At 53.9% G+C, this 18515-nt stretch overlaps 9 protein-coding genes across 9 annotated transcripts; 6 read left to right on the forward strand and 3 right to left on the reverse strand.

Moving 5' to 3' along the window:
* Positions 1-2298: 2298 nt before the first annotated feature.
* Positions 2299-3009, forward strand: BKA78DRAFT_324385 (kinase-like domain-containing protein). The gene has a single exon (XM_066889283.1). The coding sequence runs from the start codon at positions 2320-2322 to the stop codon at positions 2902-2904; it is 585 nt and encodes a 194-aa protein (XP_066740808.1). The 5' UTR covers positions 2299-2319; the 3' UTR covers positions 2905-3009.
* On the forward strand, positions 3010-4499 carry BKA78DRAFT_324386 (Alpha/Beta hydrolase protein). Its single transcript, XM_066889284.1, has one exon. It carries the CDS (start codon positions 3139-3141, stop codon positions 4156-4158), a length of 1020 nt encoding a protein of 339 aa, XP_066740809.1. The 5' UTR covers positions 3010-3138; the 3' UTR covers positions 4159-4499.
* Positions 4500-4502: 3 nt separating this feature from the next.
* BKA78DRAFT_346756 (uncharacterized protein) lies at positions 4503-6245 on the forward strand (the record flags this gene model as incomplete). Its single annotated transcript, XM_066890541.1, has 1 exon — positions 4503-6245. One exon carries the CDS (start codon positions 4503-4505, stop codon positions 6243-6245), a length of 1743 nt encoding a protein of 580 aa, XP_066740810.1.
* A 271-nt stretch (positions 6246-6516) lies between these two features.
* On the reverse strand, positions 6517-8647 carry BKA78DRAFT_338543 (cytochrome P450; the record flags this gene model as incomplete). Its single annotated transcript, XM_066890268.1, has 3 exons — positions 6517-7074; positions 7131-8213; positions 8260-8647. 3 exons carry the CDS (start codon positions 8645-8647, stop codon positions 6878-6880), a joined length of 1668 nt encoding a protein of 555 aa, XP_066740811.1. The 3' UTR covers positions 6517-6877.
* A 93-nt stretch (positions 8648-8740) lies between these two features.
* Positions 8741-9209, reverse strand: BKA78DRAFT_324389 (uncharacterized protein). Its single transcript, XM_066889285.1, has one exon. It carries the CDS (start codon positions 9157-9159, stop codon positions 8887-8889), a length of 273 nt encoding a protein of 90 aa, XP_066740812.1. The 5' UTR covers positions 9160-9209; the 3' UTR covers positions 8741-8886.
* Positions 9210-10234: 1025 nt separating this feature from the next.
* On the forward strand, positions 10235-12594 carry BKA78DRAFT_272777 (Alpha/Beta hydrolase protein). The gene is made up of 7 exons (XM_066885538.1): positions 10235-10560; positions 10607-10686; positions 10734-10838; positions 11056-11126; positions 11180-11352; positions 11405-11925; positions 11970-12594. The coding sequence occupies exons 1-7, from the start codon at positions 10260-10262 to the stop codon at positions 12489-12491; spliced, it is 1773 nt and encodes a 590-aa protein (XP_066740813.1). The 5' UTR covers positions 10235-10259; the 3' UTR covers positions 12492-12594.
* A 323-nt stretch (positions 12595-12917) lies between these two features.
* BKA78DRAFT_338545 (4-coumarate-CoA ligase) lies at positions 12918-15090 on the forward strand. Its single transcript, XM_066890269.1, has 5 exons — positions 12918-13191; positions 13241-13600; positions 13647-13721; positions 13810-14433; positions 14488-15090. Exons 1-5 carry the CDS (start codon positions 12961-12963, stop codon positions 14893-14895), a joined length of 1698 nt encoding a protein of 565 aa, XP_066740814.1. The 5' UTR covers positions 12918-12960; the 3' UTR covers positions 14896-15090.
* Positions 15091-15861: 771 nt separating this feature from the next.
* On the forward strand, positions 15862-16769 carry BKA78DRAFT_36372 (uncharacterized protein). Its single transcript, XM_066892496.1, has one exon. The coding sequence runs from the start codon at positions 16049-16051 to the stop codon at positions 16508-16510; it is 462 nt and encodes a 153-aa protein (XP_066740815.1). The 5' UTR covers positions 15862-16048; the 3' UTR covers positions 16511-16769.
* Positions 16770-17161: 392 nt separating this feature from the next.
* BKA78DRAFT_333424 (ER-golgi SNARE complex subunit) lies at positions 17162-18278 on the reverse strand (the record flags this gene model as incomplete). Its single annotated transcript, XM_066890080.1, has 2 exons — positions 17162-17193; positions 17243-18278. 2 exons carry the CDS (start codon positions 18276-18278, stop codon positions 17162-17164), a joined length of 1068 nt encoding a protein of 355 aa, XP_066740816.1.
* Between the last annotated feature and the right edge of the window lie 237 nt (positions 18279-18515).

Below are 18515 nucleotides of genomic sequence, written 5' to 3' on the forward strand. Positions count from 1 at the left end.
CGCACCGCATCGCGTGGGAGTGAGACATGTTCGCGTGCCTACATTAGCGGGCCGTCACCACCAACGGGCCTAGAGATGGGGGTGGAGGAGCGGGTGGCTTGCAACAAGCAACAAACCAAGCACTTGCCGACGGAAGCAGGGAAAGTCGATCGATGTAAGGAAGGCGTCCTGCCTGGCGTCCTTTGCTTTTGAGTGCCGCGAGTGCGCGGGCGAGAGGTTGGTCGCCTGCGTGGTACAAACGCCGTTACTGACAGGGAAGGGCAGGCGATGCTGCTGCCGTGCCCGTGTATCCGTTGAAGAGGCTTGCCACTCCATTTTCTTGAAGTCCTCTGCCATCCACAGCGACAATTACAATTCGAGTTTTTGAAAGAGAAGAGGTTGGCAACTGCGTGACAAGAGCCGACGTCTCGCAACTCAAAAGTCGGCAAACGCAACCAACCAACCAACTCCCATCCACCTCCTACAGCATCATAGGATGCTCCCGCCCCTCCATCAGCCCCCTCCACCAAAGTCTTGCGGTCGTTCCTGCATCGCCGAGTCCTACAAAGTCCACTAGTCGCTACGGCAGAGCGACCTACCACTGCGGGTGGCAGACCAATGCATCACGCGCAGGGCACTACAGTAGCGCCTCTTCTTCCGTCGCGGTCCCTTCTGGGCCTTACATGCACACGCATAATGGCGGCGGCACTGCAGGAGCAGCAGTGGCTGTACTCTTGATGCGGCAAACAGCTCTACAACTGCTTGCATTGTTGCACAGAGGCCGCAAAACTGCCCTTGAAGAAATGACGCCGGTCTACACGATGACGCGAGGGCGAGCAACTGTTTACCAAAGCAGCTTCCGGTAGCGGAGGAGCGTTTATGCTGACTGCCACAATGAATCGCTGGGGAATTGTTGATTTCGAGGCGGGCAGAGGTGCTTGAATGCGCCCTGCAGCCATCCGAGTACGTGCTGAAATGTCTCAGTCTTGGGATGGCAGGGCGTTTGAATGCTTCTTGTGTGTATACATTTCAACTTGGAGGTTTAAAGAGTCACTGGCTGTACACCGGACTACGCGACATTTGAACCCACTCTCGGAGTCGACACTTCTCTTGTCGCTCACCATATTGGAGCACGAGAGGATCGATCGCACCGTTCAAACACATTGAATGATGGAGCCGGATGGGTGTCTCTTGGATCAGAGCTGCCATGATAAGTCTGGGTAAGTTTCAAGACCGCGGCGTTTGGCAACGAAAAGTCGGTGCCGTATATGCAGAAAACAGAGCGCTCAAGGCCATTGGAAATAACAAGACTTTCGTAGATTCCTACTTGTTCAAACAGGATCAAGACACACATTCACTTCAATCGCATGCACCTTCCTCGGAACCCTGGCCTTTCAAAATCTTTCGGTCTAGATTAAATCCTTTCTTCTACATCACTCAAGCAACTCTCTCTTCTTGACAGACCCCCGTCAGTTCTGCGAGAAAGATGAACTGGCGTCGGCATGGTTCCAAAATGTGTACTCAAAGCGACTGCTTTGTCTTTTCGCCCTGATCTCGGGGGAAAAGTCTCTCATTCTTGCACGGTAAAGACGGTGATGGATGTTCTTCTGTCTATTGAGAACGCGCGCCGGAAAACGCACATATCCAAAGGTGACTGCGCTAGAGCGCCCAAACCTCAACCTCCATCACAAAACACTTGTTTGGCAACACATGCTACTCAGAATGTTCATCATTAAGCTTGTCGCCCAGAGGGTCAGTAGCTCCAAGGCCATTGCCAAAGGTATAGTGATAGGGGTCCAAATGTAGGGCCACTCCAGTTGAGAGCGAATTGACTGGATACGTGTAATCAGAATCTATTCTTACTTTGGGCTGCAATTAGGGGAGGGAGAGACCTAGACGTTTTTTGCGCACGCAAAACGCGGTTTGGTCTGCTTGTTGCTCCTTCCAACCGCAGCTCCGCCCGTCGCTTAACAAACCCGCAAGCGATGTGTCGCTTCTCCAGGTACACAACAAACCCTCATCCACATCCATGACTTGCCATCATCGCCCAATTCGCTGCCGCACTCGTCAGATCACCCTTGGCTTCCAAAAATACCAGCGATTTCATCTCCGCGCAACAAAGAGCGTGGTCTCATCATGGCGTCCTCAACCAAAAATCCGAAGGTCACAGCAAAAACCATTGCAACCTTTGAAGACTTCACCAGTACCCCCGGCTTGTACAAAATTGATGCCCGTACGGTTATCAAGACTGGTGTCGCCACGGGAATGGCCGAGGCTGCTGCATTGCGATTTGTACGAGAAAACACGTCTGTGCCAGTCCCACAGGTTTATGACGCATACATGCGTGAAGATGATCCCGAATGCGGGGCCATCGTAATGGAATTCATCAAAGGCGACACTCTCAACAACGTTTGGGCCGAATTGGATCAATCGCAGAAGGACTCTATCAAAGCACAGCTCAAAGACTACGTCGGCCAATTGCGCGCAATCAAATCAGACTTCATTGGCGCCGTCGACGGGGGCCCTTGCCACGATCAGATATTCTCCGACGACATTGGCGCTTATGGACCGTTCAAGAGCGACGACGAATTCCGCGAAGGGTGCATCCAGGCCATGTACGCCTGTCGCCGCACCCATTGGTCTGAGACGGTGGCACAATTCATTCGAGCACTGCCCCAAGGAGAAATCGTCCTCACGCACAATGACCTCCATCCGCGCAACATCATCGTCCGCGATGGCCAGGTCGTCGGAATCGTTGATTGGGAAATGTCAGGATTCTACCCCGAGTACTGGGAGTACGTCAAGGCTTGGTACCGCGTGGGCATTGACGAGGTTTGGGTTCAAGAAAGAGCTGTGGATGACGTTCTCGAGCCGTACCCTCTTGCCTTGGCAGTCTTCGAGCATACTCGAGACATTGTGTGGTAGTTTCGGAGCGGGCAAAGACCCGATCTGGGCATTTTGAAGTGCAGCTTCAAAAGAGTCATTGAGGCTGCGCCGCACAGCCGCAGGGGCAATAGCCGCTGACTGGTCCAGCACCATTTGGATGGCTGGAGCCTAGAGTGGCACAGCATTCGCGGAAACCTTCAACAGTCAACCTTCAATAGTCATCTATCTTCTCTCTTCTCTCCATCTCTGATTCTGCTACCTGCTTCTCATCAAATGGCAGATTTTGTCGAGCCAGGTGACACAGGCGAGAGCGCCTCGATCAGTAAAACGAAGCGAAAGCAGTTGACTTGGCCGGACCCTCTCGTTGTCGACCCTACCGCAACTCACACCCACACCATCATCCTTCTGCACGGCCGCGGCAGCAACTCAGAGCGCTTCGGGGTCGATTTACTCAACAGCAAAACCTCTCGGGGCGAAACTCTCACTGGATGCTTCCCCGGCGCGAAATTCATCTTCCCGACAGCAAAGAAGCGGCGCGCCACAATCTTCAAGCGCATGCCAATCAACCAATGGTTCGACAACTGGTCCTTGGACGATCCATCTGAGCGGCAACACTTGCAGTACGATGGTATCCGCGAAACGAGTGCGTTTGTCCATGATTTGATTCAGAAGGAAGCCAGACTAGTTGGACTGTCGCACGTCGTCATCGGCGGGCTGAGTCAAGGCTGTGCGGCTGCTCTTCACGTCCTTCTCAATTTCAAACCCACCGGAGACTCGGAAAGAGCGCATACAGCGCTCGCTGGCTTTGTTGGGATGAGCGGTTGGCTTCCATTTGCAGACTCGTTGGATCCAAGAAGCAGAGATGGGAGGAAGGATGACGGGGAAGACGAAGAGGAAAACGATGACTTTTTCGGCTCAGACGACGAGGGTGATGACGATCAAAAAGACAATGAATGCGACGAGCCCGCTCAGGAAACAAGCCTAGAGCACCTTCAATTGCGCGCGGCCAACACAGCGCGCGACATCGCCTCACTACCACCGCTGCCTGATAGTCCTGAGGACTCCCTGGCATTTCCTCGCACTCCAATTTTTCTCGGCCACGGAAGACACGATGAGAAGGTGTCAGTCAAGCTAGGATGTCAGACCAAAGAGGTTCTCGAAGCTCTGGGATGCGCGGTGCAGTGGAAGGATTACGATGAAGGCCATTGGTACAAGGTGCCGGATGAGATTGACGACATTGTCCACTTCTTGCGGGGTCTGCCAGGTTTCGAATCTACGGCGAGTGAAGCTTAAAGTAGGGCGCTTTGAAAGGAGCAACCATGGGGTGGAAAATGTATGCATCTTGGGAGCATTCAAGCGCCTTGAACAATTGATACTTGAGTTCACCAGTCATCATTTGCGTAGATTTACGAGGAGTAATCGTAGCTACGTTTTCTGGCCAGGCCTCGGTCTTTGGCGTCCGCAAAATCATGACGCACTAGTACACACCCCTTCCTTCCTCATCGAATAACCGAGGATATGGTCCCACTTGAACCAACTCAGGGTCTGTGATCCGCTGAATCTTATTTGGCTTGACAGATCGATACATCAAGACGACGCCGCTCAGTTGAATCATCTTGTTTGTCTCCAGTCCCAACATGGCAGAATTCCGTCTTCAAACGGAGTGCCCAATCGAGAAGCTTCCCAATGAGCTTTTGGAAATGATCATCAACAATCTCGACATGCCTACATGTCTCAATGTCCGAGCGACGTCCAAATGGTTCCAGTACAATGCCCAGAAAAAGTTTGTCCAGCATATTCTTTCCTGCACCGAGAAATTCGAAAATGTTTCGATGGAAGAGCAACATCTTTCCCGATTGGGCACTATTACATCAATCCCCGGAGTTAGTCCTCTCATTAAACATCTGGGACTGCACATCTGCCTCAGGTCATTTGGACATTCTCTTGATGTCAGCTTACATCAACCAAGTTTTACCGTATTAAAAGACTCTCTGAGAACTGGAAATCCGGCCGTCTCTCACCTTCGGTCACTCTGTGTATCTTCGACTCGGTTGCTCAAAATAGCGCGATCGATACTCCGTGTTGAGGAGACTTGCGACTCCCAGACTCGAAATCAGAAAATGCAAGTGCAAAAGGAATTGCTGCGAGACGCCCTGTCACGTTTACCTGACCTACAACACATTTCCCTCGGGTACGCCGCCAGGAGTCAGGATGCTTGGGCGGTCGAAGGCTGCCTTGTAAATTCTTCTCGCGGCAAGCGTATGCCGACGTACAGCTATGGAACCAATGCCCCTGGTTGTCTGAGTGATGACTGTCTCCTTGACGAAGTAGCTATGGAGTCCTCGTCCATATCTGGGATGATCGCATTGGAAGCACTTCTTGCGGCTGAAAAAAGACCGGAGAGTCTCTTCCTTGGGGCGGCTCTTGAGTCCTTCAAAGAAACACCCATCAGCCTCTGTGTGCTTCGGGAAGTCAACACTTGCAGTCTGAAGACAGCCTTTACGGGTATTCGATCTCTGGATCTTCTCTTTACGGAAAAAAGGTTCAGAAGCTGCTTATCCTGGACGGGCATCTCCCATGCCGCACATCCCCATGTATTGTCAGGCTTTATCGCGCGCTTCCCGGATCTTGAGCGACTTTGCCTATCTGGATCTTCGCACTGCATCTCACATCCCAATGTGGTCGCTCAAGCTTTACTGAAGCTTCGCCCCAACACTTTAAAGCGGCTTGAGTTGCGAAACGTCACGCTCACAGGCAAAGACTTCGAGGATTTCCTCAAAGCGCAATCTGGATCGCTGTGCCACCTCTCAATCTTGCAGTGTTATATGGCCGACGATTGTGGGAAGGAATGGTGGACAGTCATCCTGAGAAGACTCCAAACCAACGACATTCTACAAAGTCTCGAAGTCGTAAAGCTTTGGTGCATCACAGACAGCCAACTGGCCAATGTGAGGAACCTCTACTGTTTCGGTGAGCCTGCCGAATTTTCATTCGCGCAAGATCGGGTGTCTGTTGGTGGAGACATGGACGTGTTCCGCGAAACGACTCAATTTCTGGCAATCAAAATGCGATATGGAATACTTCAGGACGTCAATGTCATTCGAGAACCAAGGTTCAAGTCAGAACGACTCCTGGCCGTCGTCAACGGGCATGGGTGGCAAAGCACTCTTACTGGAAGCACTTACCCTCTCCAAATGAGTGACATTCTTTACGAAGGGAGAGATGAGCCCGGAGAAATTGTTAGACTCTGGACCCTTTCTTACTTCCGCTTCAATCACAAATTATCTTGGAGAAAAGATTGGTTTTCGAGAGGATGGACTCTGCGTGTTTGGGAATCAAATGAGGATGAAGAGCAGGCCGAGGACAACGACGAGCCATGACGGCTCACGGCGGATCGCGAAACATTGGCTCCACGATTCCATGCGAAACTCAGACAGCTTTGGAGACGCGTGTATAGGGAGCATTCAAGCACGCACGTCCGGCCTTGGTGGACCGCGAGGAGTCGCACCTGGAGGAAACAAAGCCATATCCTGTTCCCGCAAATTTGGTCAAGACGGCAACTTCCCAGCTCTCATTTCCTCTTTCAATGGCGTTTCAACTTTTTCACTATTTGCTCTTGTGTTCCTTTCTGTGTTTCTCCTTCAGACTGTTCTGGTATTCTTGTAAATGGCATTCATGGAAAACGTTGGTGAGTGGGAAAGGACTGCATTCAATGAAGCAGCACAAGAAGGCAATGTTGAAGTGTAAAAGCGCTGTGAGTGATGGATTGCTGAGTTGGCGTCCAATTCGAATGGCGCGCCCCGCTCAACCGCGCTTGCTGCTGTGGCGATGACAACTCCTTGAGAAGTCACAATTGTGCCACGAGTTTTGCTGGGGACTCATTGGTTACCGCCGAAGCAAAGGCATGAGCACATTCAGAATTTGCCTCGTCTCCTTGCAATTAAAGCAACACTGCCTGCCTTTCAAAGAATCAACTTTCCTGAAAGAATGACAAGGATCAAAAAACTCCCATTCAACTCTTCCGCTCCCTCTCCGTCAGCACCAACCGCAGCGACGGCAGCATCAAGGTAAAGGTGTCCATCGGGCCCTCGTCAAACTCGACGCCCGTCTCGCCGGGCGCAAACGCCAGGTCGAAGCGCAGCGCCAGCCGGCTTAGCACACTGCGCATCTCCATGTATGCGAGGTTCTTGCCGGGGCAGGAGTAGGCTCCTGCAGTCTTGTCAGCATCTTGTTTGGAGGGTTGGCAGCTAAAGGGAGTAACTTACCCCTGAGAAACGGCATGAAGGGGACATTCTCCGAATTGACATCGATGCCCTCCCAGCGCTCGGGCTTGTACGCGTCAGGCTCGTCCCAGACCCGAGGATCGTGATACAGCGACCACGTCGGCACGCTGACAATGGTCCCTGCGGGAATGTGGACATCGTCGATTTGTAGGCCGCCGGCCGGAACTTCGCGCACCAAGCCCTGCGGCGCGGGAGTTTTGAGGCGCATCGATTCGTGGCAGACATGGTCGATGTAGGTGATTTTGCGGGCTTCCTCGTAGCTCCAGTCGGCGTCGCCGTTTGGAAATGCTTCGTCAACGAGCGACTGCAGCTTCTTGTAGACGTGCGGGTATCGCGTTAGGTAGTACAGGACGTTGGTAAGGGCGCCCGAGGTGGTGTCGGATCCGGCGACGATGAGCAGCGAGGCGTCTTCCTCAAGCGACGTCTGGGTCTGCCGCTGAGCCGGCACGCTCGTCTCTCGCGCTCCTATGAGATGCGAGGCAATGTCTGTCGGCACCTGGTCCTTGTGCCATGACGCCTGCTTCTCGCGCATCTTTTCCTTGCACCATTCCATGAAGACGCTGTAGTCACCCGCAATTTCGGTCTGTGCAAACATGCGGATGAGCCATGGGACGGAGCTCAGTATGCCAACAAATTTGAGTGCCGCATGCATGTGCTCAACCTTGGCTTCTTTGCCGTCTGCAGACTCGATGGTGCCGTGGCCTTTTTCAAGCATCTTGAAGTCTCGGCCGTACGCAACATCGCCCATGGCGTCGAATGAGAAGAAGCCCAGCCAGGAGGTAATGTCGACATCTTGTCCCTGGCGTGCGGAGAGCTGATTCAGAAGGAGGTCGACCTTGGATCTGATGCGTGGCTCGTAGCTGCTGAGGGCCTTGCTGTTGAGTCCGTGGTCCATCTTTCTCCGTCTCCACGAATGCTCCTTGTGCGTGCGTAGACCAAACACGTTGTGGTCTTGCTCGGCCCAGACTTTGGACTGCGAGTAAAATGTCGACTTGGTACACTTAGACCTAGCTCCATAGATGGCCGACAGTGCCGACGGCTTGAGAATGGATAGCTCGCGTGGACCTAAGTTGTCAGACTCACAATTTGTGAAACAGTTAGATATCTTTACCGGTGCGCACGATGTCTCCATACTCCTGGTGCATCTTCCGGATCTCTTTGAACAGCTGGTTACCGCTTTTGATTTGCAAAGAGCAAGTGTAGAACTTGGTGACTTTGGCAAGGAATGGGCCAGGATATTTCCTTAGTGGCGACAGGACAAGACGCTTAATGATGATGCTGCAAAGTAGGCCAATGAGGATTGCCCAACAAAAGATTATGGCATTGGAAGCGGCTTTGAAGACACCGAAATTTCCGAACTGCGACAAAAGGACGGCGGTCACAACGATGAGACCGTTGTACAGAGCAAGGAGCGTCCAGCCAGAGTGGTCGAGTTCAATAGACTGCGTTGAAATGTGGAAGAAACAACCCAAAATGGCGCCAGACCATGGCGTGAACATTGTCGTCCACGGCAATGGGCTGACTCCGCCAGGAGATTCTGTAAACGTGTTGTTCATGATGAAGGAATGCGTCTTATCGCAGAATAAAACTACGGCGGAAGGGTGTAGTCTTATGTTGCGGACCGCAGTCAGGCTTCAGCTAACTTTCTGAGCTAAGCTGTCGTATGTCGTACAGTTTCTTGGCCGTCAATATGTCAGAACGTTGAACTGATCTGTCGCAGGGTCATGCCGAATCAAAGTCACCAGCTCTGAGAGTAAGCTTCAGCCTGAGCGCCACAGTACACATCCACAGTTGCACAAGATCCTCGGCTTCTTGAAGACCTTTTCCACCCGTGTCCATGCGATGTTGGTGTCCTCATCGATTCTTCGGTGTCGCCGAGATGTAGGGCGCGTCTAGCTGTGGCTGCCGAGTTACGCCGGTAGTTTTCGCGGTTAGCTTTTGAGCCAAACAACCGAGAGGGAAGCTTGACGCGAAAGAGCAAGGAGTCCCTGGTTGGTAACGCGCATGTCATCGCGATTTTGATATAGAGGGTAAACTTCGGAGGCAGTACTGCGGGAAGCCCCAGGTTTTCCAAGCTTGGCTTCGAGTGAAAGCGCGGGGAGGAAGAAGAAGAGGCGGCGGAAGCCCCAAGTTTCTCAAGCTTGGCTTCGAGTGACAGTAATCATTTACGGGGAGGCCGAAGAGGAGGCCGTTTACCAGTCTGGGCATCATGGGAAAATGCTCGCTCCCGGATGCTAGCGCTTCTCTACAGCGGACACAGCGGACTGACAGGCGGTCTGCCGTGAAGCCGAGGCGCATTCAATCCTTCATAATTCTGACATGCTCAGACGGAAACAGTTGTGCCACTGGCAACCTCAAAGCTGACGGAAGATTTGAAGCGGGGCCTGAATACATAGGGGATGTTGAGGCCGGATGTCGTCGGAGACATGCTGGTGCAACTTGAAGCGACGCAAGCTGAACACCTATCGATGGTTGAAAGTGGCAGCTCAGCCCGCTCCGCTGGCTTTTGTCCGCTCGCGTTTGAAAGCATGTTGCCGAGTCTTGGAGGCTTGGTACGCGGGGCGTTCCGCAGCAGCGGTGAGGGTGGAGCGGAGGACCTGAGTCAAGATCTGGGCGCAACCGCAAAGTCACGATGTCGAATGTCGGAATTTTTTGGTGTTGAGTTTTACAAGCCTGGAATTGAACGTGTTGGATGACATCGGCGTCCGAATGTCCGCGTCTTGTTTGTTTGGTCAGATCACGTGAGCGGTTCGGTCCCGAGGAACACTTCCGCTCCGTCGGATTTAGCGTCGCTGCGGGGTCAACCAACCGCGTCCATCAGAACACGAACGACCTTGCGCGTCCAACGACACCGCTCTGCATCAACAACAACGCCATCGAGGCTCTCCCTGCCATTCGCCCTCCACACTTGCCCTTCTCGGCTGGATCGTCTTTTCGGATTTGCCATTCATGTTGACGAAACCTTGCATCCGTCAATTGGTCCTTTTTCGGCAAACACTTCGGCATGGCAGTCATTTCGGGACCACTTCATCTTGAACATGTTAAAATGGTTGAAGAGTATGGATATGGAGCCTCCCAGTCTTCACAAGAACGATAGCAGTGACAGGCAAAATGCAAAAGCTTCAACAATCTTTTCCTGACATTGAATTTGTCAAACTGCCACGACCGGAAGATCATCCTGCCTACACGTACGAAGGCTTCAATCCATCTGAACAAGTCCTTTCCAAGGGCCATGTTCGAAAGCCCGGCCGCCGGCCTTTTGGTGTCGAAACGGTCTTCCAGAGGGACGTCGCTGTGAAGCTTCGCGATGAAGCAAAGATTTACGTCGACATCTTTCGTCCTGCAGACACTGGCAAAGACAAGCAGGTACCGGCCATCATCGCCTGGAGTCCATATGGCAAGACTGGAGGAGGTCTGCATGCCTAATCAAAAACGCGACTTAATCTCACTCTCTTTAGGTGTCCAAAATTATGACATGATGGGGCCCTTTCGCGTCGGCATACCGATGGAGAGGACCTCGGGATACGAAAGCTTCGAGGTAATCTTCAACAAAGCCGAGTGGAGTTCAAATCTGACACCTTGCAGGCGCCATGCCCTGCCGAATGGACTGAGCGGGGATACGCGATTGTCAATGCGGATGCGCGTGGTGCCGGGGCTTCGGAAGGCGACATTATGTTCTTTGGGCAACAGGTGAGATGAACGCAATTCGGCAGCATCACGGAACAAGGCTTGGTAGCAAAAGTCGTGGCTCACAAGCATGTTCATTTTCATCTTAAAACCGTGTGAAAAGAGCAAATCCCCTCAGGCACTAAAATCACCAAGCCTTCATGGGGAGTCACTGGGAGCAGCCGTAGTCGTGTGTGCCACAACTTTTGATACCAGGCCTGGAAGCTGATTTATCAATCAGGAAGCCGACGACATATATGATCTCATCGACTGGCTCTCTCAGCAGCCGTGGTGTTCTGGAGTTGCAATGGCGTATGATTTGGCCGAAACACTTTGACGCTTCACGTGCTGACTTCTGCACCCAGTGGAAACTCCTGGCTTGCGATTGCCCAAGTCAACTTTGTCTCCCGCTTCCATCACCCCGCCTTGAAAGCCGTGGCTCCATGGGAATCGTTCGCTGATTCTTACCGCGATCCTGTTGCTCGCGGAGGCATTCCGAATCCGGGAATGTCAAACTTGATTCTCTCGGTATTTGCTGGTATGAGTGTCGCTTGCAAGCTCCCATGTCCTCTTAATGATGGTTTGGACAGGTCCAAACAGAGCTGAGAATCAGCCGGGAGCCATTTCTCACAGACCGTTCTTCGATGACTACTGGGCCAGCAGCGTGGTTGACATTTCAAAGATGCCGAATCCGGACCTGCCAATGTACCAGACGGCTTCTTACTCAACTGGGCTGCACTCTCGCGGCTCCTTTGAGATTTTCGCCAAATCTCCAACGAAAAAGAAGTGGCTGCGAGTGCACAACACGCAAGAGTGGTACGACTTTTATCGACCAGAGGCGACCGCCGACTTGCAGCGATTCTTGGACTTTTACTGCAAAGGCATCGAGAATGGTTGGGAAAAGGACACTCCACCGCTCCGACTCACCTTGTTGGGATTCAATGGCAGCATGGTGAAATCCATTGTCGAGCGGCCAGAGCAGCAGTATCCTGTTGCGCGTACCAGGAGTGTTCGGTATCATCTCGATGCTTCCGACAAGACGGGGAAACCCAACCCCCCAAATGAAGAATTTTCCGCCTCTTACGATGCGCACAGTCTTGACGGCCACTTGGTAAGTTTGAAACGCAGAGAAGATTGCCATGCTCACAACCATAGGACTTTAAAGTCTTTTTCCAAAGCTACACCGAGCTTGCTGGGTACCCGGTGGTCAAGCTCTGGATGTCGTGCGCCGAAAAAGACGACATGGACGTCGCCGTGCAGCTGCGCAAGATCTCTTCCACCGGCGAACCCCTCGTCTCCATCAACTACCCGTGCCCCGTTCCCGACGATCAGGTCCCAGACGTCAATGTCGCCAAATACCTGGGGCCGCAGGGCAAGCTGCGGGCGTCGCACTTGTGCACGAAGCAAATCGTCGATGGTCGCCCATTCTACGCCCACGATAAGCGAGAGCCGGTTCCAGCAGGCACCGTCGTTCCGCTCGAGATTCCCATTTGGCCGATTGGCATGGTTTTTGCCCAAGGCGAGGGACTCTTGGTGCGTGTAGCCGGACACGACTTGGGGCTGCCAGAGGTCGAGATGCTCAGATTGAAAGAGCCGATTGACGAGAATGTTGGAAGGCACGTTGTGCACACTGGAGGAAAGTATGACAGCTTCGTTGAGCTTCCAGTCATTTCGTAGGTGTCGCGTTGAATTGTTCTTCGAGTTTGTTCCATTTTGAGTCAATCATTTCACCTCGCGTTATCTCGTCATACAGCATCAAAATGCACTCCAATTTCAAGTCGACAAGTGTGGTGGTTGAAGCATCCCGACAGCCCGATCAACGTTTATTCCCGGATATTTCCGCCCCGCGGAGCATCCGTAGATCCTTCAGAGGAGACGCCACCAATGGGAAATAACAAGACAGCCACCAGACGCCATAAGGAACTGCACAAGAGGCAAGCTTTCGGCGCACGTGCGACAGGGATTGTTTCTCCAGATGACGCTGTCGTACACAATGCGGGGATGACCAAGTACAGCCGAGGGTTGGCGGAGATAGAGACGACAGCACGCCCGCCGTCCACCAGCAACGCAGAGTATTTCAGATGCTCCTTCGTCTCACCATGGCGTTGCATTTGACCCTTTTTCGCGCCAATTCCTCCCCGTCGCGATGCCTTTTCTTGCCAAAGAACAGATTGACATTCCCACAAAGGATCTTTTGTCGTGGTATTTTGACAATCCCGAATACAACCACGACGACCCGGTCTATATAGATGCGGCAAACACGTCGCGGTGCTACACGGCACGACAGGCGCGGGAAATAATAGAGAGGCTATGCGCCGGCTTCAAAGCCGCCGGACTGAAAAAAGGCGACGTTGTGTGCTTGCACTCCTTTAATGACGTAAGTCTCTTAACTGCTCTATTATAGCCCTACTGACTCGTGTGGATAGGTGGACTACCCACTCGTCGTGAATGGAATCGTTGCCTTTGGTGGCATCTTTTGTGGGACAAATCCGTCATACACGTCCTACGAGCTCAAACACGCCATCAAGGCGGCCGGCGTCAAGTTCTTCATCGTCGAGCCCGAACTGACCAAGAATGTCTTGGTTGCCGCCGAGGAGAGTGGACTGCCCAAATCAAACGTGCTGGTCTTTGAAAAGCCCGGCCAAGATGTGCCGCCGGGGATGAAGTCGTGGCGCACATTGCTTGACCACGGAAAGTCGGATTGGGAGCGGTTTGACGATCTGGAGACTTCGAAGAATACAGATGCTGCACGATTGTTCTCCAGTGGGACTACGGGGCTGCCAAAGGTGCGAGTTCCCAATGCCATGTTTGATCGCTTCTCACATGCTGTAGGCTGCTGTTATTTCCCACTACAACTTCATTGCCCAGTACCGCATGGTGACGGACTGGAAGCCACGAGACTATGTCGTACGTACCAAGCCCACCAACGCTGCTTGAATGCTCTCCACATGTTCAGACTGAGCACTCGCCATGAGCCGCGACTGACTGTCACCAGCGCACCAACCTCATCCCCATGCCCGTCTTCCACGTCGCCGTCGCGCCCGGCGTGCACTTTGCGCCGCTGCGCAGCGGGCGGCCGACATACATCATGCGGCGCTTCGAGCTAGAGTCCTACCTGCGCTACATGTCACTGTACAAAATCACCGACATGGCCGTCGTCCCGCCCATCGTCATCGTGCTCATCAACTCGCCGCACTTAACCTCCAAATACCCCCTCAAGCACGTGCGGGCTGCCGCCTGCGGCGCCGCGCCGCTGGACGCCCACGCGCAGGCGCGCCTGCAAGCACTCCTCCCCCCCGGCGCCCCCATCACCCAGGTCTGGGGCATGACGGAGACGACGTGCATCGCGACCATGGTGCCGTACCCGACCATGGACGACACGGGCAGCGTGGGCGCGGCGTGCCCCAGCCTGGACCTCAAGCTGGTCGACGACGGCGGGCGCGACGTGACGGGCTACGGCGTCCGCGGCGAGCTGTGCGTGCGCGGCCCCACCGTCATTCGCGGGTACCTGGGCGGCGTGGGCGCGGATAGTTGGGACTCTGATGGCTATTTCCATACGGGTGATATTGCGTTTTGTAAGGAGGAGAATGGGTATTGGTATATTGTGGACCGCAAGAAAGTAGGCCTGCCTCTTCCTTTCGTCCCACGACTGCAGACTAACATCTCCACTCAGGAACTCATCAAAGTGCGCGGGTTCCAAGTGGCACCGCCAGAGCTGGAAGCGGTACTCCTGAGCCACCCTTCGATCGTCGACGCGGGCGTCATCGGGGTCAAGTCATCAACGCTCAACTCATCCAACACGTCGTCTACATCTTCCTCCTCAACCGACAACGCCACCGAGCTCCCCCGCGCCTACGTCGTGCGGCGGCCCAACGACGCGGCGGCGGCGCAGCTGACGGCCCGCGACGTCATGGCGTACGTCGCCGACAAGGTCGCCAAGTACAAGTGGCTCGAAGGCGGAATTATGTTTGTGGGCGAGATTCCAAAGAACCCGAGCGGCAAGATTCTGAAGCGCGTGTTGAGGGAGTGGGCGAAGGAGGAGTTGAAGAGGGAGAAGGGGACTGTGGCGGCCAAGTTGTAGCAAGGTTTGTGGTTGGTGAGATTCAAGTGCATGCGTGCATGCGTTCGGAGCGAGTGCCATTGTGAAGCGGTTTTAGCAGTTTTGGAGAGGTAGAAAATTGACTTTCTTTGACCAATCCATGCGTGTTTGACCAATCCATGCGTGTATGTGTTTCGACGTCGGCGAATCGTCAAGTTGATGAGAACGTCGTCCACACGACCATGTTGATGTCAGGCGACAAACACTTCGACGACACGACACCACAACAAGGTCTAATCACCAGAAGTCCAAAAACGCGACAAAAACAACAGAAATGGCTCTCATCCCACTCCTCAAATGTCCAGCCTTGACGCCCAGGCCCCAAATTCAAGTCCAAGTGCTCGCCACCACGCGCAAAACGCCGTCGACAGCTCTAAAAAATGAAGGGAGACGAGCAAATAACAAAGACTATCGTCAATCTCAATGTCCAACACAGCTCCTCTGCGCAGAAAAGGAGTCCGCACACACTCAACAATCCCTAGTCACCAGAAATCCAAAGTAGCCATAGCCGTAGCCGTCACCTCACCCTCATACTTATCCGCCACCCCGCTCTTTCGACCAAATCTCTGATCTACGATCTATGATGTGTGATCTGCACTCCCAGTACCACTGTCGCGGATAGTTCTGGCTTTTTGCTGCTGAACCACGGCCACAGCCACACGCAGCACTTGGTTTACTTTTCTTCGTATCGAGCGGACGGGCGGGTAGGCGGACGGGCGCAGGCGAGAAGGCAAGGCAAGGCAAAGCAGAACCTAAAATAGATAGAGTTGGAGTTTGTGGGCTGAGACTACTGAGACTTCAAACTTCAGACTCGAGAGGTCGTGCGGTCGTGCGAGATTGCCGTTTAGGTAATGTAGTCAACAGGAAAGAGAAGTACAGATAGAGGAGGTGAAGAGAGGCAGACAGTAGATGCGCAAAAAGAGCAAGTGCCGTATCGTTAGTTCGTTAGGAAAGGACAGCGAGTAAGTACAGCAGTAAAAGAGTAAACGCAGCGTACTCAGAACCAGCGTAGCCGTTCAAGGCCACGTGAGGGAGGGAGGGAGTCAAGTTCAGTTCATCGATCTATGCATCCATCACTTTCAAACCTCCACACACAGCCGTCGCGCCGGCAGTCCAGCTTCTACCCCAGAGACGCATGTATTCTTCCATTACATCACCTTCCCACAACAGGCAAAGTCGCAGCGCTTCCCGCGGCTGCCATCCCAACTTTCGCTTGCTGCCCTACACATACCAAAACTTTCTCTTCCCGCTCCGCTGTTCGCTTCCCGCGGCTGGGAAGAGCGGGAGGGATGGTGGAGGGGTTGCGCAGACGGATGGCTTGCCGTGTTCCGTCCGTTTCCCAATAAGGACTACACACCACACTGGCTGCGAAGACGACGATGGAGATACAAACTTAAGTAATAAGCAAGTGAGGGAAGGGAGCTTTTGGCGTCGCTATCTATGCGCGCTCTGCGCAATTAGGTGTACTGTGTGGCATCGCAAAACACCCTGCAGCACCTTGTCCTCTCCCCGTACCGAATCCTCTACCATACTCCCTTACTCGGTGCTTGGTAGCCCATCGCAGTGGCTGACACAGTGCAGACGTCATGGAAGCTGACGGGGGTAGCGCCGTGGCTGGGATGCGCTAACCGTTATTGGCATCTACACAGGGCACTGCCATTGAAAGGGAAGAAGACGAAAAGATGAAAAAAGACCAAAACGCTTCAACTCCACCGCATGGAAAAATAAAAACATGAAAGAAGCAGTAGTCGACGACGACGAACCAGCGCGCCACCAAGTTTTGATTATCGGGATTAAAAAGCGTTTATGTGTACATCAAACCATCCGACGTCTGTCGGGGACGTGATGTAATCTGGCTATTGTACAGGGAAGGAAAGCTGCCGGGTCGAGCAAGAAGCAAAGAACAAGTGGCGCCGCCGCGGCGCGTACGGAGGGTTGTATGCGAAGGTAGAGTGTTGGTGTTGGTGCTGTCCATCGTCTTGAAAGCAAGCTCAATCCAGTCCAGCCCGCCTCTTCTTCTATCAACGATTGCAAGCGTAGGCTGCTCGTCAGCCAGCCAGTAAGCGCACCATGTCGTGTGTGCGCAACATTATAGTATCCAGAACAAACAAGTGCCATGCCCCGCGCCGCCCAAAAGAGAAAGCCAATTTAGAAAAAACGCCAATTGTGATGCGATGGGTCTCGCCGAGGAACGTGTGTGCAAGAAGCGAATGGTCGGTCTGGTGTGAGGACGACGAGGAGGAGCGGTTCAACCGGCAATCAAAACCCACAAAAGGAAGACTGAAGAAAGTGTTAGTAGACTCGCCAGGCCACCAAGTGCAGAACTTACAAATCATGAGGACGCCAAACATCTTTGCAACCAACCAGCGATTGCCGCTGACGCGATTCCAGTACTTCATCAGCTCGCGCTGCGCGCCCTGGACATTGTCCACCACGTCCTCGGTGTTTGCGTCGATGCGCTGGATCATTTCGCTCTGCTCCGACACCATTTGCGCCAGCTGCCCAAAGATGCCGCCGAGCTCGGAAATGGTGCGCTCAATGGCCTCGATGGCCTCGCCGCGCTGGTTGATGTACGTGTTGGTCGGTTGCGCCTCTTCCATTAGCAGCAGCTGCTGGTCCGATGCTTGTCCATTTCTCCCTCCGCCCATGAGCGCTGATGAGCCGGAGCCGTTGGGCTCGAGCGTCAGCAGGTCTTGTTGAGCCGCATTTGTGTTTTGGAATCCGGGCTTCGGACTGCGTCCGCGGGATGGTGTTTGGTAGAGGGGAGAGTCGGTGCGGCCGGGGTCGAGGGTGGATTGCTGGGCAGAGTGTGACACGGAGGAGACAAAGTTCTCGGTGCGCGACTTGGAAGCCTGGATGTTCTTGGTGCGCAACTCGAGGACTTCCTTGAACGACAGGCCAACGTCGGCGACGCGGCCCTGCAGCAGGAGAAGCACGTTCTTGTTGTGTTCGCCCTCCTGGTCCGTCAAGGAATTCTTTGTTGCCGGGTGTTGCGACGCCGACAGGCCCTGCAGCTGCTTGATGCTGTTGTTGAGCTGGGCGAGGTCTTGCTTGATGACGTAGGTCAACTCGGCAATTTCAACTGGTCGGTCGTCAAACAGCGTCTTCCGGCGGGCCAGCTGGGCCAGGCGCTCGAGTTTGGCCATGGCGCCAGAGATGCCGCGGCCTATCTCGGCGGCCTTGCGCGCAAACTCGGAGCGCTGCTTGTTGGGGTTTGTCTGGGAGCCATTTGCGGCGGCTTTTTGCGAGGCCGAGAGGAGCGACTGGCGCTGGGCGCTGGCTTTTGAGGTTGCGACGCGGCGCTGGGCTTGTTGGAGGATGGAGCGGAATTCGGGGGTCCGGTCCTGGATCGAGGCTGCGGCCATGGCGGATGGCGGATGGAAGACGGTGGAGGGACGGTGGAGGGGGGCGGTCGCTGGACTCGGACTTGTAGCTCGCACGAAGATGGATGTGGTGTCGTGATGGAGTTGAGGTTGTGAGATGTGCGAGGCAAGGCAGCCAAGGGCGAGATGAGGGAGCAAGGGAGGCGGTTTGTCGGGGAGGGCGAGTCAGGCGCACGAGGAGAGACGGATCGGATAGGTGCGTGTGGTGTAGGACAAGAG

This window comes from Phyllosticta capitalensis (genome assembly GCF_038381095.1).
Source record: "Phyllosticta capitalensis strain CBS 128856 chromosome Unknown BKA78scaffold_10, whole genome shotgun sequence".
NCBI lineage: Eukaryota > Fungi > Ascomycota > Dothideomycetes > Botryosphaeriales > Phyllostictaceae > Phyllosticta > Phyllosticta capitalensis.

Coding starts and splice junctions, on each gene's coding strand:
- BKA78DRAFT_338545 (XM_066890269.1), top strand. CDS start 12,961: ATGCCTTTTCTTGCCAAAGAACAGATTGACATTCCCACAAAGGATCTT. Junction 13,192..13,240: donor GCTTGCACTCCTTTAATGAC/GTAAGTCTCTTA, acceptor TCGTGTGGATAG/GTGGACTACCCACTCGTCGT. Junction 14,434..14,487: donor ATATTGTGGACCGCAAGAAA/GTAGGCCTGCCT, acceptor ATCTCCACTCAG/GAACTCATCAAAGTGCGCGG.
- BKA78DRAFT_324389 (XM_066889285.1), bottom strand. CDS start 9,159: ATGACATGCGCGTTACCAACCAGGGACTCCTTGCTCTTTCGCGTCAAG.
- BKA78DRAFT_36372 (XM_066892496.1), top strand. CDS start 16,049: ATGTATTCTTCCATTACATCACCTTCCCACAACAGGCAAAGTCGCAGC.
- BKA78DRAFT_272777 (XM_066885538.1), top strand. CDS start 10,260: ATGCAAAAGCTTCAACAATCTTTTCCTGACATTGAATTTGTCAAACTG. Junction 10,687..10,733: donor CGGGATACGAAAGCTTCGAG/GTAATCTTCAAC, acceptor GACACCTTGCAG/GCGCCATGCCCTGCCGAATG. Junction 11,353..11,404: donor GATTCTCTCGGTATTTGCTG/GTATGAGTGTCG, acceptor TGGTTTGGACAG/GTCCAAACAGAGCTGAGAAT.
- BKA78DRAFT_324385 (XM_066889283.1), top strand. CDS start 2,320: ATGCGTGAAGATGATCCCGAATGCGGGGCCATCGTAATGGAATTCATC.
- BKA78DRAFT_324386 (XM_066889284.1), top strand. CDS start 3,139: ATGGCAGATTTTGTCGAGCCAGGTGACACAGGCGAGAGCGCCTCGATC.